The 17,590-nt window shown below is 42.5% G+C and overlaps 1 protein-coding gene across 6 annotated transcripts in view; it reads left to right on the forward strand.

Moving 5' to 3' along the window:
* The first annotated feature begins 14,888 nt into the window (after positions 1-14,888).
* ccdc6b (coiled-coil domain containing 6b) overlaps positions 14,889-17,590 on the forward strand; it is a 149,037-nt gene continuing 146,335 nt past the window's right edge. For 4 of the 6 annotated variants that reach the window (XM_059947418.1, XM_059947416.1, XM_059947419.1 and 1 more), the window contains exon 1: positions 14,890-15,201. In XM_059947418.1, the coding sequence (XP_059803401.1) occupies positions 14,944-15,201 (258 nt within the window). In that variant the 5' untranslated portion in view covers positions 14,890-14,943. Of the gene's footprint in view, positions 15,202-17,590 lie in introns of all 6 variants that reach the window. The other 2 variants (XM_059947415.1, XM_059947417.1) reach the window with 2 other exon arrangements.

The following is a 17,590-nucleotide window of genomic DNA, read 5'->3' on the forward strand; positions in this document are numbered from 1 at the left end:
GAACTTCAGGGAGCGGTGTCTCAGAAAGGCAGCGTCCATTATTAAGGACCTCCAGCACCCAGGGCATGGCCTTTTCTCACTGTTATCATCAGGTACAGAAACCTGAAGGCACACACTCAGCGATTCAGGAACAGCTTCTTCCCCTCTGCCATCCGATTCCTAAAATGACATTGAACCTTTGGACACTACCTCACTTTTTTTAAAATATACAGTATTTCTGTTTTTGCATTTTTAAAAATCTATTCAATATCCATAATTGATTTACTTGTTTATTTATTATTATTATTATTTCTTTTTTTTCTCTGCTAGATTATATATTGCATTGAATTGCTGCTGCTATGTTAACAAATTTCACGTCACATGCCGGTGATAATAAACCTGATTCTGATTATCCCAATCATTGAAAATCAATAATTTATTAATTTTATCGGGGTAACTTTGGGATTGGGCTGGCTGGTTGTGTAGTGGTATCAGCACTGGACTTCGAGGTGGATAGCCCTGAGTTCGAATCCAACCTGGGCAGCAGCAGAATCTGGCAAGAGGAGCCCTGGCAATCTATCAGTATCTTGCTACAAAATCCCTACGGACAACTACACTATCCATAGGGTCAACGATGACTCATTGGCACTCAACAACAACAACAACAACATAGGGAAGTATTTGTCTTTAGATCTTTTCAAAATGGGCAGAATTGATCAAACTATGAACTAGATTACCACCCTTTCACCGATAACCCAAACCGAGTGGGGAACAGGAGGTGACGAGATCCGTATGTACAGCTTCCAAGTACTTGGTAATGCTAAAATAACTGCTTTTCTTTGATAGTTAACATAATTACTATAGGTCTCAATTCCTTATACTTATATTCAACATATTCAAATGTTCTACATCAGCCATCCTAATTCCTTAATGAACTTTTTCTTGATTTATTGAAAATAAAATAACTTATTATCTCTCTTGCCTCTCCTTTTATTCTCTAGGTATTTGCCAGTGCATAGTAGGATATAATATGAGAAATTGGAAACTGGCATCTTTGTGTGGGTGAGGGGTGAAATCATGTCTTGAAGATTTACAAGCTCCACTTGATTAGACTGGAAAAATGTTGCTGGTAATAGCTGTACTTAGATATGCTCCAGTCGCCAAAGATATAATGGAAATGGAAATCTGTATAGCCAATGTAATCTGTCATTGGGGTCCTGGGGCAACTCAATGCTTAAGTTCAGGTGCCTGGAATAGAGGGCTCTGACTATTCCAACTAGAGTGTTATTTTAAAAACAGGCAGTTTTCTTTTTACTTCCTATGAGGTCAATAGAAACAAGATTTCTCTCAGTCTGAAGATGGATCTCGGCCTGAAATATCAACTGTTTATTCTTTTCCATTGATGCTACCTGACCTGCTGAGTTACTCGAGATTTTTGTGTGTGTTGCTTTGACTTGATGATGGACCTTGCCTGCTCCTTCAAGCTCCTCCACTATTGGCTGGCTTGACTCTAAGGTGTTGTCATGCCTTCACTTCAACTTAACTTTGTTTATCTGACTATGTACAATAAATTATTTGATCTATTGGTGTCTATGACCAAAAAAGCTTCTTCAGAACTTCCTCCAAGTCAAGGGATTGTATTTGCTGAAGTTCTTATTGAGAGATGCCCAGATAATTATTTACTAATGTCACAGTATGTCATTGGCTGAAATCAGCATTTTCCCTTTAGAGATCATGCCTGAAAATCTGTTGGAATTCTTTGAGGAAATAACAGGCAGGATAGACAAAGGAGGGTTTGCAGATAGTGTTTATTTGGATTTTCAGAAGGCCTTTGACAAAGTGCTGCACATGATGCTGCTAAACAAGATAAAAGTCCATGGTATTACAGTAGAGGTATGAACATAGATAAAATATCGGCTGACAGGAGGCAAAGAGTGGGAATAAAGGGAGCCTTTTCTGGTTGCCTGCTGATGACTACTGGTGTTCTGTAGGGGTCTGTGATGGGTTGACTACTTTTCATACTATGTGTTAATGATCAGGGTAATGGAATTGATAGCTTTGTGGTCAAGGTTGTGGAAGGTACAAAGATAGATGGAGGGGCAGTTAGCATTGGAGAAGCAGGGAGTCTGCAGAATACTTCAACAGATTAGGAGAATGGGCAACGAAGTGACAATGGAATGTTAGAGCATATTCTGGAGTTAGGATATATAACAAATAATTAAGTTCACAGCAGCCATTCTTCAGATATGAACGTGGATTGTAGATTAAACTTAAAATGCAGCCCTGAACAATAGTTTTCCTGGAACTGTGGAGACCAGTTGATTGAAAACCAGACAATGCTGTCTGGAGTGGGGGGTGCAAAGAAGAAGGTGTTACGAATGTGCCACAACCCTGAGGGGCCGAAGGGTACAAAGTAGCCCCCTCCTTTTTGAGAATCGCAAGATCGCTATTAATTCAGGTCTGGGACCCAGGAAATGAGAGAGAGACATCCAGAATACACAAGGCTTAGAATGTGTCCTGGACTCAGCAAGGCGGAACCATTGATAACGGCTATTGTCTCTTGGAGACGGAATTGTGTATTGAGTACTGTACTATTCATTGAAGCCTCAGGAGATGACCAGAGTGGGCTGGTTGAGGGATTGCATCATCCCAACCTGATTGACATCTGAGACCCCGTGAGTAAGGATAAAAGAGGGTCTGGGGAACAACCCCTTCAGACGCACCAGGAGAAACGCTAGAAATCCCGTGACAGCGTTTAATAGCGACAGCCGGTGGAGGGCTCGCGTGTGTCCTTTTCCTTTGCCTAGGAATTGGCGGGCTCGCCACAGAAGAACGGCTTTAGCTAAAGGACCGGCTACACCAACGGAACTCTCGAAAGATCGAAATCATGAAAAGGAAAAGCTGGCAAGTTTCTAAAAATCTCTCTCTTGACTCCAACCAAAGGCTACAGCCTGAATGAACTGAGTGACTTTTATATTTCCATCAGACAATACATTATCCCCCTGGACAACGATAGAGCTATTTCCTATTGATTATTATTATTATACCCTCACTTTTTGATTTAGTATTGATGACGTATATTATCTGTATGTTTGCATTGATATTATTTTTGTGTATTTTTACTAATAAATACTGTTAAAAATAGTACCATCAGGCTTCAACGGACCTCTCTATCTTTGCTGGTAAGTGACCCAGTTACGGGGTTCGTAACAAAGGTGTGTGAAAATTATATGAAATTCAAAGGAAGCATTGTGACTACAGAATTGTCCTGCTGCTTAGCATATAAAATGTCATGTAATATTGGGTCGAACAGATCTCTTCCTCCAAGAGTGTCTCAGTGTGATGCCTTCTGCTTGTTTTGTTGAATGTCCACTATATCCATAGTCTCTCTGGTGACAATATAGGAAAGTGTATGGGCATGCACTTTGCCAGAAAGAATAAAGGCATACACTATTTTCTAAATGGGGAGTGAACTCAGAAATCGGAAGTGCAAAGGAGCTTGAGAGTCCTCGTGCAGGATTCCCTAAAGGTTAACTTTCAGGCTGAGTCAGCGGCAAGGAAAACAAATGCAACTTTTGTATTTCAAAAGGACTAGAATAGAAAAGCGAGGATGTAATGCTGAAGCTTTATAAGACATAATTCAAACCACATTTTGAGTATAGTGGGCAGTTTTGTGCCCATTTCCAAGAAAGGATGTGCTGACGTTGGAGAATATCCCCTCTGTGCCCTCAGCCTGATTAGTCAGGGTGTGAAAGGATATGGAGAGAATGCAGGAGAGTATGATTGAGAGGGAAAATGGGCCAGCCATGATGAAATGGCAGAACAGACTTGATGATTGAATGGCCTAATTCTGCTCCTATCTCTTATGGTATTTTCACCTTCCTCTGCTGCCCCTACTCTTTCCCTTTCTCCCACGATACACTCTCCTCTCCTATTAAATTTGTTCTTCTTCAGCCCTTTATCTCTTTCACCTATCACCTCCCAGCTTCTCACTTGATCCTCTCTCCCCCACCATCTACCTTCCCCCTCACCTGGCTTCACCTATCACCTTCCAGCTTGTATATCTTCCCCTCCCCTCCATCCCCACCTCCTTATTTTGGTTTCTTCCACATTCCTTTCCAGTCCTGATGAAGGGTCTCGGGCTGAAACGTTGACTCTTTATTTCTCTCCATAGATACTGTCTCACCTGCTAAGTTCCTCAAGCAGTTATGTGTATTGCTTCCCTGTAAAACTTGTCTCAGCTGATCTGCAACGTGAGGCTGTAGAGAGTAAGTATGGTTGCAAATTGTCATGCATTTTGAGTCCTTGCACTGCCCCTCTCATTCACGAGAATGTGTTAAACCATGATGGTACACATGAGAGGGTTCTATATGTAAGCGTAAAGTAACTACAAAGCTCTGGGGTAGAATATGCGCTAATGTGAGTTAGTTTGAGGGGTTTGTAGTAGAGATCGTATTGACTTTTCAGTGAAGCTGAGAAACTTGTCGGATCTGGAAGCTTTTTATCTCTTGTTACCTGGTTTCCTGAGAAACCGATGTTGGAGATGCAGATTCACGTTGACAAAATCCTGAGGCAGATCATTGAGCTGAGCCCAGACTCACCCCATTTCAACTGGAAATGGAATGGAAAAAGAATCCATCAGGCAATATTAAATGTTAGTCCATCCCTCAGCTCCTCCTGTGGGATGGGAGCAAGGACACTGTGTGGCAGGAAGAGAAAGGTATCAAACTTCCACACAGTATGAGATAAAGTACTGCACGTCTCACCAAGGAAGAATAACTGTGAAATTATTAAAGTGGAAAATTATATGTGGGCAAAGGATGAAGGTAGACTATGATTGTGCAGATGTGGCACTATGGAAAAAAAAATTATTTGGCTTGCTCCAAAACATCAAAACATGAGGCTTTTCTCTAACAGTTCCTAGGGAGCCATATGGCTTGTGGAGGGGCCACTTGTAAGCACAGGCTGGGCCCAGACTTATGCAACTTATTATTCTGAGAATAATTGAAACATAACTTATGGTTCAACAGTTGAAAAAACTTCTTGTGTTAATAATTGAACTCCATAAAAAGATCAACTCTCTTCTCCATTCCAATGTGAGGTTTCACCATGCCCTCTGTTGCTCCACTCCTAAAGAAGGAACTAAGGAAATGAAATATTCTGACAGTTTCTGTTAGTTACAAAATATGTCTAAACCAGAAACAAAATCAATGATTCCCCAGAGAAAGCACGTTTGCAGGTGATTCTAAAGTCAGTTTAGAAATACCTTTATATTTTGTAGAAAATATAAAATGAATCTGCTTTTTTTCGAGTTCACAAAATTCAAAGCAAAAATAAAAACATCATAAAACATGCAAACAAACACTCCTAATTTTTTTCACCCACAGATTCATTAGAACTGAGATACAAGGCCCAATATCAGTGGAATCAGTGATCTCTGAAGTACATGTCCTTACAATACTATTCTCCCGCACACAGCAGTGAACTGCTCTCCACCAATACTCCCCACTTATAAATATGAAGGAATGAAAATACAACAACAAAAAACAGCTTCTGGCAATTGTTGCTGAGTCCTTGCCATGTGATTCCCCATATGTTTAATGAAGATTTCACCTCTGTGAAAATATCCAAAAGAGAAATGTCTCAAATTGTTCAAATGTTCGCAGTTCTTTGTGGATTTATGCAATTAGAGCTCAGAAGTTCTACCTTTGCTCTGATTCTATTTATTAGGTTTGCCAATGGTATATAATAACAATAGTATGGGCAGAACTTCACCATTAGATATTCTAATGGTAAGGAAATATGAAATCTGTAATCTTGCCACAGGAAGAGCAATACAGAATGATGGGCTTAGTTTGTGCATCCTTGAACACTTGATCAAGAAGTAACCAGGGTCTATAACAAAGATCACAAAAGATCTTGGGCTACTTTAATCTTTACATGCACCAAGCACGTCAAACAAACAAAAATAGTTTGAAAGGAGCAACCATGGGTACCTATAAGGTGAATGAGGGAACGTTAATAGGGATGAGGTATCGTGAGACTAAGTATATCAGGTGCAGTATCATTTTAGTCAATGGAGGACCAAAGCAGGAACAAGTTTTCAACAAAGCCACATACAGAAGCAAGCCCAACCCTTGGGAGAACCTGGGACTGAGTCACAACACTGAGTCTCCCTAGACACCTCCACTTTCCTGCTGGTGAAGCCACTCCTAATGACTCATATAGGAACAGCAGCTTACCTTACGGGACAGCCGAGTCCACTCCAGGTTATCCAGGCCTGTTCTTAGGCAATCATTTACCTTTCGGTCCAGGACTTACAGCATCGACTAGGCCCAGCCACGTGCCTTGGAGGCATGGTAAGAGGTTGGACTGCATGTGAGACTGAAACAATGTGAATTCAAGTCCTGATCAACACACAAAAATGCTGGTAAAACTCAGCAGGTCAGGCAGAATGGAGAGGAATGAACTATCAATGCCTCAGGCTGAGACAACTTCATTAGGACTGGAAAGGAGGGCGGAAGAAGCCAGAATAAGAATGTGGGGGGAGGGGACATTGAGAACCAAATTAATGAAGCAAGAGCAAGACTAACTTATCAAAGAGAGCTGAGGGACTGCTATGTGCTGTGTCCCACTGAAACATGACTTACTGCGACTGTGCTAAGCAAACTGAAATGTTCACAATTCAAATTGTGAACTTTATCTGACTGCCAAGGAGTGGCTTACATCTGCTTCAACAGACTGTGCCATGCAACCTGAAGGGTTCACAATTCACAAGGTGAACCATCTGGGGCCCTTGGGCTAAGTCAGAGGTAGAGAGGTCTGCTTCCCAATCACCTCCTCGTGGCGAGTCCCCATTCTCCCAGTTTAGAATATCTAATGGTGAAATTCTGCCCATACTACGATGCCGTGAGAGTTCATCTGTGCTCGTGGTAGCAATCTACATCCCACCTCAGGCTGTGCTCCATGGCCAATAATTTTGGAAATAGATACCCTCTTCATCATTGCTGGTGACTTCAATCAGGCCAACGACAAGAGTGTGTTACCAACATGACTCCTGTCCCACAGGGGCCCAAACAGCCTCGACCATTGCTACACAACTATCAAAGATTCCTACCAGACCACGCTTCTGCATGTGCTTTACTAAGTCTGACCACCAGCAGTGCTCCTTCTCCCTGCTTTCACATAGAAGCTGAAGCGTGAGGATCAGCTGGTCTTGAGGAAATGGATCAGCTTACTGCTTTGAGTCTGTAGACCGTTCCATGTTCAAAGACTCAGTTAGAGATTTGGCCTGTCCCCTTTGACCCTCACCAGTAATTATTGATGCAGCATAGAAAGCATCCGATCCAGGCACATCACAGCTTGGCGTGCGACTGCTCCAGCCATTACTGTAAGAAACTGCAGAGTTGTGGACACAGCTCTGGCTTCTCTTCCTTCGACTCTGTCTACCCTTCTTGCCGTCGGATTTCTGAATGGACAATGAACCTCAATAAAACCTCACTTTTTTCCATCTCTTTTTGCACTACTTTTTAAATTACTCTACATATAGTATGTATGTACTATATATATATATGTGTGTGTGTGTGTGTGTGTGTATGTATATATACATAAGATATATTTTATAAATATAATTCTGATTCTGATCTGGATTCCCTGGATTCTCAGTCTGCCATGATAAAGCAGCCAGCATAATCGAAGACCCTACCCACCTGGGACAATCTCTCTTTTCCTTTCCACCAGGCAGAAGATACAGAAGTCTGATAGCATTCACCACTAAGCTCAAGGACAGATTCTATTCCATTGTTATAAGACTATTGAACGGTTCCCTAGTACGATAAGATGGATATTCGATGATTTCATTATGTCCTTACGCCTTATTGTCTACCGGAACTATGCTTTCTCTGCAAATGTAACAGTTTATTCTGAATTCTGTTACTGTTTTACCTTGTACTACAACAATACAGTGGTCTAATGTTATTGATCTGTATGAACAGTATGCAAGACAAGGATTTCACTCTACCTTGCTACCAATCTATAAACCAGTTTATAAAGTTACCAAAAAGTAATGTCAGGAATGTAGTTGGGATTGAAGATTTTTAGAGATTAGCTTTATTTGTCACATGTACATTGAAACATTGTAACATACAGTGAAATACTGTATGTCATTTGTCTGACACCAACATTGCATGCCCACAATTTACTAACCTTAATCCATACTCTTTTGGAATATGGGAGGAACTGAAGCACCTGGAGGAAACCCGTACAAGGGGTGATTGTGGCCTAAGGTAGTAGGAGTCTATTTTAGAAAACCTATCACATTTATTTTTCAATGTAGTCCCCTCCTACATTTACACACTTAGTCCAGCGGTCGTGGAGCATACGGATCTTGAACCTCCAGAAAGTGTCGACAGCATGGATGATTGATAAGCTTATGGCCTAAGGTAGAGATGATGAGTTATACAGCTCTCGTTACAGGCACATGCAGGTCAACTCTTTGAGTGATTATGCAGAATGTTTGAAGTTAATAACTCATCTCCTTCTATCTTAGGCCACAAAAATCTGATGGTTGAGAAGAGGAAACTGTTCCTGAAACATTGTGTGTGTATCTTCAGGTGCCTGAACCTCCTCCTTGATGGTAGCAATGAGAAGAGGGCACATCCTGGGTAGTCCTTAATGATGTGAACTTAGCCAGCTCCATCATGGCACTAGCAAGAGAAATAAAAATAGTAAGCATTTTATTTTGAGTTATGCATTACAATAATTATGCAGGACCAACTATGTGAAATCACAGTTTGATCTGAATTACAAAATATTTTAACTGAAGATTCACTACATAAAATTACACTACATTACAGAATGCTGATGAGATAGTTTTTTAGAGCAGCTTGGGGTTGGAAAGCATTAGGGATTGGGTGTTGTGTAATGAACCTGATTAGATAGGGAGCTTAGGGTAAAGAAACCCTTAGGACGCAGTGATCATAACATTATAGAATTCATCTGCAGTTTGAGGGGGAGAAGATAAAATTTGATGCATCATAATCACAGTGGAGTAAAGGGAATTACAGAGGCAGAGCAAGAAGCTGGGCAAATTTGATTTGAAAGGGACACTAGCAGGAATGACAGCAGAATAGCAAAGGCTGGAGTTTCTGGGGGCAATTCAGAAGGTGCAAGATGTGTTCATCCTAAAGAAGAAGCATTGTAAAGGGAGGATGAGGTAATTGTGGCTTATGAGGGAAGTCAAAGAGACCACAAAAGCAAAACAGTGGGCATAACACAAAGCCAAAATTGATGGGAAGCCAGAGGATTGGAAGGCTTTTAAAAACTAACAGAAAGCAGCTAAAAAAGCAATAAGGAGAAATAAGATAGCCAATAAGATAAAAGAGGATACCAAAAGTTTTTCTCCCCCAGATAAAGGATGAAAGAGAAGCGAGAGTTGATTGTTATTGGAAAATTAAGACTGAAGAGGTGGTAATTGGTGAGGGGGGGGGGCAAAGAAATAATGGTCAAGTATTTTGCATCAGTCTTCACTGTGGAAGACACCAGCAGTATGGTGGAAGTTGAAGAATATCAGGCAACAGAATGAATGTTGTTTCTATTATGATAGGAATGTGCTTGGGAAGATGTAAGGTCTGAGGGTGGTCACCTGGACCAGATGGACTACATCACAGGGTTCTTAGAAGTAGCTGAAAAGATTGTGGAGGCATTAGCAATGATCTTTCAAGTATCACTTAGTTCTGGAATTTGTATTTGATTGGTGCCAGAGGATGGCAAATTGCAATTATCACTCCACTCCTAAGAAAGGAGGGAGGCAAAAAAGATAGGAAATCATCAGCCATATAAACTGACTTCAGTTGTTGGGAAGATGATGTTGGAGTCCATTATTAAGGCTGAGGTTCCAAGGTATTTGGAGGCATTTCATAAAATAGGCTGAAGTCAAAATCAGAATAGTTTCCTTAAAGGAAAATGTTCCCTGACAAACCTGTTAGAATTCTTTGAAGAAATAGCCAGCAGGATAGGCAAAGAAGTATCTGTGGATGTTTTATGCTTGGATTTTCAGAAGGCCTTTGACAAAGTGTCACAGAAAGATGCTAAACAAGGTAACAGCCCATGGTATTACGGGAAAGATACCAGCATGGTTAGAAGATTAATTGAATAGCAGAAGACAAAGAGTGGGACTTTATGGGACAGGATGGGCAGGGCAGGACAGGCCTTGGCTCTTCTCCATTTTGAGGTCACATGGGCTGGTGTCATAGAGACCTTGAGTCACATGGCACAAAAACAAGTTCCTCTGCCCACCACATCTATGTCATCTATGTTTCATATCCCCAGTCTATGAAAGCTCAGAGCGGAGAAGTGGCATCTGGTAAATGCTGCTGAATAAGTTTCACAACGTTATGTCAGTGATAAATAACTGGATTCAGATTCTGATCCTAGGAAAATGGCTCACAACCTCACAAATTACCAACTCCATTGCCACATTCCAATACTTAATCCATATACCTTGATAAGCGTCCCAGACTTACTGATCAAGTAAATGATGATGGTTACACTGGACACATCGCTCTGATCAAGTTGAATTCAAAGACAATGAAGGGAAGGAGGTTGGGAGGTGTGGGAATAGTTGCAAAACTGTCTGGATAATGCTTTGCCAGAGTTGTCAGCTACAAGACCATAAGATGTAGGAGCATAATTAGGCCATTCAGTCCATCGAGTCTGTTCTGCCATTTCATCATGGCTGATTTATTACCATTTCAATCCCTTCTCCCCATAACCTTTGACATCCTTCCTAATCAAGAACCTATCAAAACTTTAAATATACCCCATGTTGGTGGCCTCCACAGCCATCTGTGGCAGGAATTCCATAGATTCACCACCCTTTGGCTACAAAAATTCCTCCTCATCTCTGTTCGAAAGAGATATCCTTCTCTTCTAGGCTATGCTGTTTGGTTCTGGACTCCTCCACTATAGGAAGCATCCTCGCTACACTTATTTTATCTTGGCTTTTCACTATCTGACAAGTTTTAATGAGAAATCTTTCATTCTTTTAAACTGCAGGGAGTACAGGCCCAGATCCTCAAATGTTAACATTTCCATTCACTGAATCATTCTAATGAACCTCCCCTCAACACTCCCCAACGCCAGCCCATCTTTTCCTAGATATGGGGTCCAAAATTGCTCAGAATACTTCATGTGGTCTTATAAAGCCTCAGCATTACTTCCCTGCTTTTATATTCTAGTCCATTGAAAATGAATGCAAACATTGCATTTGTCTTCCTTACCACTGACTCAGCCTGGAAGTTAGCCTTTACAGAATCCTGCCCAATGACTCCCAGGTCCCTCTGCACTTCTGATTTTTGAATATTCTCCTACTTTAGAAAATAGTTCAGGTCTTCATTCCTTCTGCCAAAGTGCATGACCATACACTTCCCTACTTTGTATTCCATACGCAACTTCTTTGTCCATTCCCCCAATCTATCTAAGTCCTTCTGCAGACACCCTACTTCCTCATCGCTACCCGCCCCTCCACTTATTTGCAGTTTATCCGCAAACTTGGTCACAAAGGCATCAAATCCTTCATCCAAATAATTGAAATACAATGTGAAAAGGAACAGTCCCAACACCGACTCCTGTGGCGCACCACTAGCCGCCAGCAGGCCAATGGAAAAAGCCCACTTAATTCCAAACCTTTAACACAAGAAATTCTGCAGATGCTGGAAATCCAAAGCAACATGCATAAAACGACGGAGGAACTCAGCAGGCCAGGCACCTATGGAAATGAGGAAACAGACAACATTTCAGGCTGGAAAGGAAGGGGGAAGACACCACTGGATAAAGGGAGGGAGGAGGGGCACTATTGGGAGCTGGCATAAATTAGTGCATCACTTTACCCAGCTCCTCCACTCCATATGGCAAAAGCAAAACTTCCCAGTGGCCCAATGTTTTAATTCTAATTCCCTTTCCTGTTCTGACACATCAATCCAAGTGCCATGATGAGGTCACCATGTGGAGCAGCAACACCATATATTCCATCTGGGTAGTCTCCAACCTGATGGCATAGATTTCTCCTTGCAGCAAAAAAAACTCTTGTTCCCCTCTATTTCCCACTCTGGCCTCTTACATCTTTTCTCCTGCCTATCACCTCCTCCTGGTGCCCTTCCTCCTTCCCTTTCTTGTTTGGACCACTTTCCTCTCTTAAGAGATTCCTTCATCTCCAGTTCTCTACCTTTCCCATCTACCTGGCTTCACCTGTCATCTTCTAGCTATCCATCCTCCCCTCCACCCACCTTCCTATTCCTATGCCTTTCCCCTGTCCTTTCTGGTCCCGAATCAGAATCGGAATCAGGTTTATTATCACCGGCATGCATCTTGAAATTTGTTAATTTGTTAACTGCAGCAGCAGTTCAATGCAATACATGATACAGAAAGAGAAAAAATAAAATTATAAAAATAAATAGATAAATCAATTTACAGTATACATATATTGAATAGATTAAAATCACGCAAAAACAGAAACTAATGTATATTAAAAAAGTGAGGTAATGTTCATGGGTTCAATGTCCATTTAGGAATTGGGTGGCAGAGGGGAAGAAGCTGTTCCTGGATCGCTGAGTGTGTGTCTTCAGGCTTCTGTACCTTATGGCAACAGTGAGAAAAAGGCATGCCCTGGGTGCTGGAGGTCCTTAATAATGGATGCTGCCTTTCTGAGACACCACTCCTTGAAGATGTCCTGGGTACTTTGTAGGCTAGTACCCAAGATGGAGCTGACTAAATTTACGACCCTCTGCAGCTTCTTTCGGTCCTGTGCAGTAGCACCCCCCCCCCCCCCATACTCCATATCAGACAGTGATGCAGCCTGTCAGAATGCTCTCCACGGTACATCTATAGAAGTTTTCGAGTGCATTTGTTGACATACCAAGTTATTCAAACTCCAAATAATGTATAGTCACTGTCTTGTCTTCTTTATGGCTGTATTGATATGTTGGGACCAGGCTGGGTCCTCAGAGATCTTGACAGTCAGGAAGTTGAAACTGCTCACTCTCCACACTTCTGATCCCTCTATGAGGATTGGTTCATGTTCCCTCATCTTGCCCTTCCTGAAGTCCACAATCAGCTCTTTCCTCTTACTGATGTTGAGTGCAAGGTTGTTGTTGCGACACCACTCCATTAGTTGGCATATGTCTCTCATCTCCATCTGAGATTCTACCAACAATGGTTGTATCATCAGCAAATTTATAGATGGTCTTTGAACTATACCTAGCCACACAGTCATGGGTATAGAGAGAGTAGAGCAGTGGGCTAAGCACACACCCCTGAGGTGCACCAGAGTTGACATCAGCAAGGAGGAGATATTATCACCAATCCACACAGATTGTGGTCTTCCAGTTAGGAAATCGAGGATCCAATTGCAGAGGAAGGTACAGGGGCATAGGTTCTGTTACTTCTCAATCGGGATTGTGGGAATGATGGTGTTAAATGCCAAGCCATAATCGATTAACACCATCCTGACATAGGTGTTTGAAGAAGGGTCTCAGCCTGAAATGCCAACAGTTCGTTCAAAGATTCAAAGTATGCATGCAGTGTACAACCCTGAGATTAGTCTTCCCACAGCCACAAAACAAAGAAGCCATTGAACCCTGTCTGTCTGTCTAGGTACCATATCTGATGCGGACGTTGGTGACCATGGTTTTCTATAAAAATCTATCCCTTGTTCTTTGGATGATTTCCATTTCCTCGATGCGTAGCCACCTGCCTGGGCTTTTGATTTACATAAGCCGAGGTCTTCCTCTAGGTTTGGTCCCCTCGATCTTTCCAGAGAGTATGAGTTTTTCTAGTTCATCTTTCCGCATGGTGTCCTAGGAATCTGAGTTGGTATGAGTGATCTAACTGCTTGGGCTCCTCTGAGAACTTCTTCATTTGATGTGTATGTAGTCCATGATATTTTTAACATTCTCCTGTAGAACCATAATTCAGCTGCTTCTGGTCTCTTTTCCCTTGCTGGGGAAATGGTCCAGCATTCACTTACATAAGTCAGGATAGAATAAATGTAGCACTGCAGTATTTTGTTTTTAGTGTAAATGCTCAAAGAACCCATTCAAAGAAAAGAGAGTCAAAACACCAAAAAAAATCACACAAATGGCAAAAAAACAAGAAAAAAATTTAAAACATCAAGTACAAAGTTATCAAAACAGCACAGACGTATTCAATCCACCTCTGTTCAGTTCGATCTGGCACTGTGACATTCATTGACTGCAAGCCACAGATACAGTCCACCCCAATCAAATTCACACAGGATAGCAATAAAAAAGGAGCAAATAGAAACCCATCATAACATGAACAACAGAGTTCTGACACATCAGTCTGTGGCCAATAGGCCACCGTCAGGGTGGTGGTGCAACCCCACATTGATTAAACCTTGCCCAAGACTTATGCCTTGCCTCAGACACGCCTCTTTAGCCTACCCCACTCTCCCTAATCCCCTTTCTAACCCCTCCATAGGGTGACTTCGCCCTTCCTCAATCAAAGCCCTTTCAATTTTTACTATAGACTGGCCACGCCCCTCAAACGTAGCTCCTCCTCTCTTTAACCAGTTATGTAAACCACGCCCCTTTTATATTTTCCATCTTGATCTGGACACGCCCCTCCCAGGGTAAACCACGCCTCCTTTTAACTCTCAGAACAGACTGGCCCTTCCCAATCGAAACCAAGTTCCTTCCCATCGATGACCACATGGGCACCTTCAGTCGATAAATCCTGCTGACCAGGTTAGCCCCGCCTCTTTTCGGTGCCACCATAGGCTGGATCGGCGCCCAATCACAACCCACGCCCCCGCTCCAGACGTCCCCCCAGGCCTCGCCCCTTCCCTGGCGGTGGCCCCGCCCCCTCGGCGCTCCACCGTATCCTGAGCCAGACTCCGCCCCCCGTACTGGCGCACCAGCCGGCCTTGGGCGGCCAGCAGCTCGCAACATGGCGGACAGCGCTAGCGAGAGCGACACGGATGCGGCGGGGAGCTCGTCCGCGCTGCCGCCCAACTCCTCCTCGGCCGCGTCTTCCTCCAAGGCCGGCATCGTGATCTCGGCGTCCAAGCTGGAGGAGCTGAGCAACCGGCTTGCGTCGCTGCAGCAGGAGAACAAGGTGCTGAAGATCGAGCTGGAGACCTACAAGCTGAAATGCAAGGCCCTGCAGGAGGAGAACCGCGACCTGCGCAAGGCCAGCGTCACCATCGTAAGTGAGCTCGAGGCCCGCGGCTGGCCCGGGATCGGCGCCCAGCCGCCTTCTCCTGGTTTGGGTCCCCGTTTTGAGCGCATGGTGTTGGTGTTTATAAGCCTGGTCTTCGACCGTGCTGAGTGTGTATCGTGAGGGTTAGGTACGGGGTGGTAGTGTCTCCCGTGGAATTGTGCGTGTGTAGATGCAGATACCCTGGGCTGCATGTTGCTCAGTTGCGCGTATTTCTTAGGGAGAAGGAGTTACGAGGGTGGGGTGTTACGTGGTGAAATTCGTTCCTTGTGTTGCCTATGGAGTTTGCCCAGAAAATGCCTTTATTGGAATAATTTTGCCTGTTTCGTTTAATCTTCTAGTACAGTGGCTCGCCTAGAATCTATCTCTAAGAAAAGCAAAAATGGCAACAGGTGTTCTGTGAATAAACTATTCTGTCGTGTAGGCTTTTTGTGACATTATCTGAATTGATGTTGTTTCTGATTTATCACAAGTGCTTCCAAAAGGCAATCAGAAAGAATTAGAATGCGTAATAACTGAACGTGATTGCATTGCAGTAAACTGTAGCTACCGCTTGCAAGTAATTATGGTTTGCTTAGTCTGTGTTCGGGTTTCCTTTAGTAAGTAATATCTAAAGATTAGCCTGTTCTCGATAACACAAGCGATGCTGGAGGAACTCAGCAAGCCAGTCAGCATTTATGGAAAACAGTACAGTCCATGTTTTGGCCGAAAGGTGATTGAAGCTTTGCATTTCATCATTAAAGACTCCATTTTCATGGTATTCAGAATGTAGTTGTATGCTTTCCTGATAGATTGATAGCTAGTTTGATAAATTCTCGATTAGTCAGGGCATGAAGAGATATAGGGAGAAGGCAAGAGATTGGGGCTGAGATGGAAATGGACCAGCCTTGATGAAATGGTGGAGCAGGCTCGATGGGCCAAACAGCCTCATTTTGCTCCTATATCTTATGGTCTTTCTGTGCACCTACACAAATCCGTCTTTGTTTACCTGTGATGGCAGTTGTATCCAATGTTCCTGGTTTCAAGGCTGTTAACTTCTGTTTGGGTTAGAGATTAGATTGACTTTGTTCGATGTTTAACTCTTTTAAATACTGAAGTATTTATGATTTCTCTACTAACATGATTGAGAACTTATCACAAGGATATTAAATTTGCCTGTTTAGTCCAGCTCACCAGATGTTCTGTACTAATTAAGGTACTTCAATTCGTTATTGCATCTAATAGTTTGACAAATTTTATAGGTGTGTGGTGGAGAGTATATTGATTGGCTGCATCACAGCCTAGTAGGAAACACCAATACCCTTGAACGGAAAATCCTATAAAAATTGTGGATATGACCCAGCCCATCACAGGTAAAGGCTTCCTCACCATTGAGCACATCTACAAGGACTGTTGTTGCAGGAAACCAACATCCACCATCAAGGCTTTCTCCACCACCCAGACTGTGCTCGTTTCTCGCTGCTGCCATCGGGAAGGAGGCATAGGAGCTTGAGGTCCCGTACCACAAGGTTCAGGAACAGTTACTACTCCTCAACCATCAGTGGGGATAACTGCCCTTGCCCATCACTGAACTGTTCCCACAATCTGTGGACTCACTTTCAAGGACTCTTCATCATGTTCTTAGTATTTATTGCTTTATTTATTTATTATGATTTCTTTTTACTTTTATTTGCAGTTTGTTGACTATTACACTTTGGTTATATGTCCGTCCTGTTAGGCACAGTCCTTCATCGATTCTATTATGGATCTTGGATTTACTGAGTATGTCTGCAAGGAAGTGAATCTCATAGTTCTATATGGTGACATATATATATATATACTTTGATTATAAATTTACTTTGAACTTTTCACTGTGTGCAACACTGGCACTCAATTCTGTGCTGGTGATCACAGCGTCAAAGTGTGTGGCATGCAAAGAAGCCTTGAGATACTGTTAAAATACAAAGCTTAATGCTATACACCCCAAGAATGTGACATTAATTATGGAGGGCTCTGCTTTTTGTTTAATATATGGTGGATTCCAGTTAATTGGGACAGCCACTTATTTGGGGCAAATCTTAAAAGAACAAAAACTAATCGACAAAATAGCCAGGGTTCCTTTAATTTATTTGGAGCACTCTGCTGCTTAATTACCACAGGATACTGTTTCTGAACAGTTTCTAACTAGCGTCCAGGCCATTGGATGTTATGGAGTGAACAGTTTTTAAGTAGTGTCAGATGCATGCACTTGTGTTCAAAAAGCAGTGATGTTTTTGCCACTAATAGTTGGTGAGAAATAAGAAGTAAGACAGTTCAGAACAGTTTCAAGCATTCGGGCTTGGAAATGCCAGAAATTGCCGAATGAAACAAATTCACCCCAAGTAAGAGTTTGAAGGTA

The sequence above is a fragment of the Hypanus sabinus genome, chromosome 22 (genome assembly GCF_030144855.1).
Source record: "Hypanus sabinus isolate sHypSab1 chromosome 22, sHypSab1.hap1, whole genome shotgun sequence".
Classification (NCBI taxonomy): domain Eukaryota; kingdom Metazoa; phylum Chordata; class Chondrichthyes; order Myliobatiformes; family Dasyatidae; genus Hypanus; species Hypanus sabinus.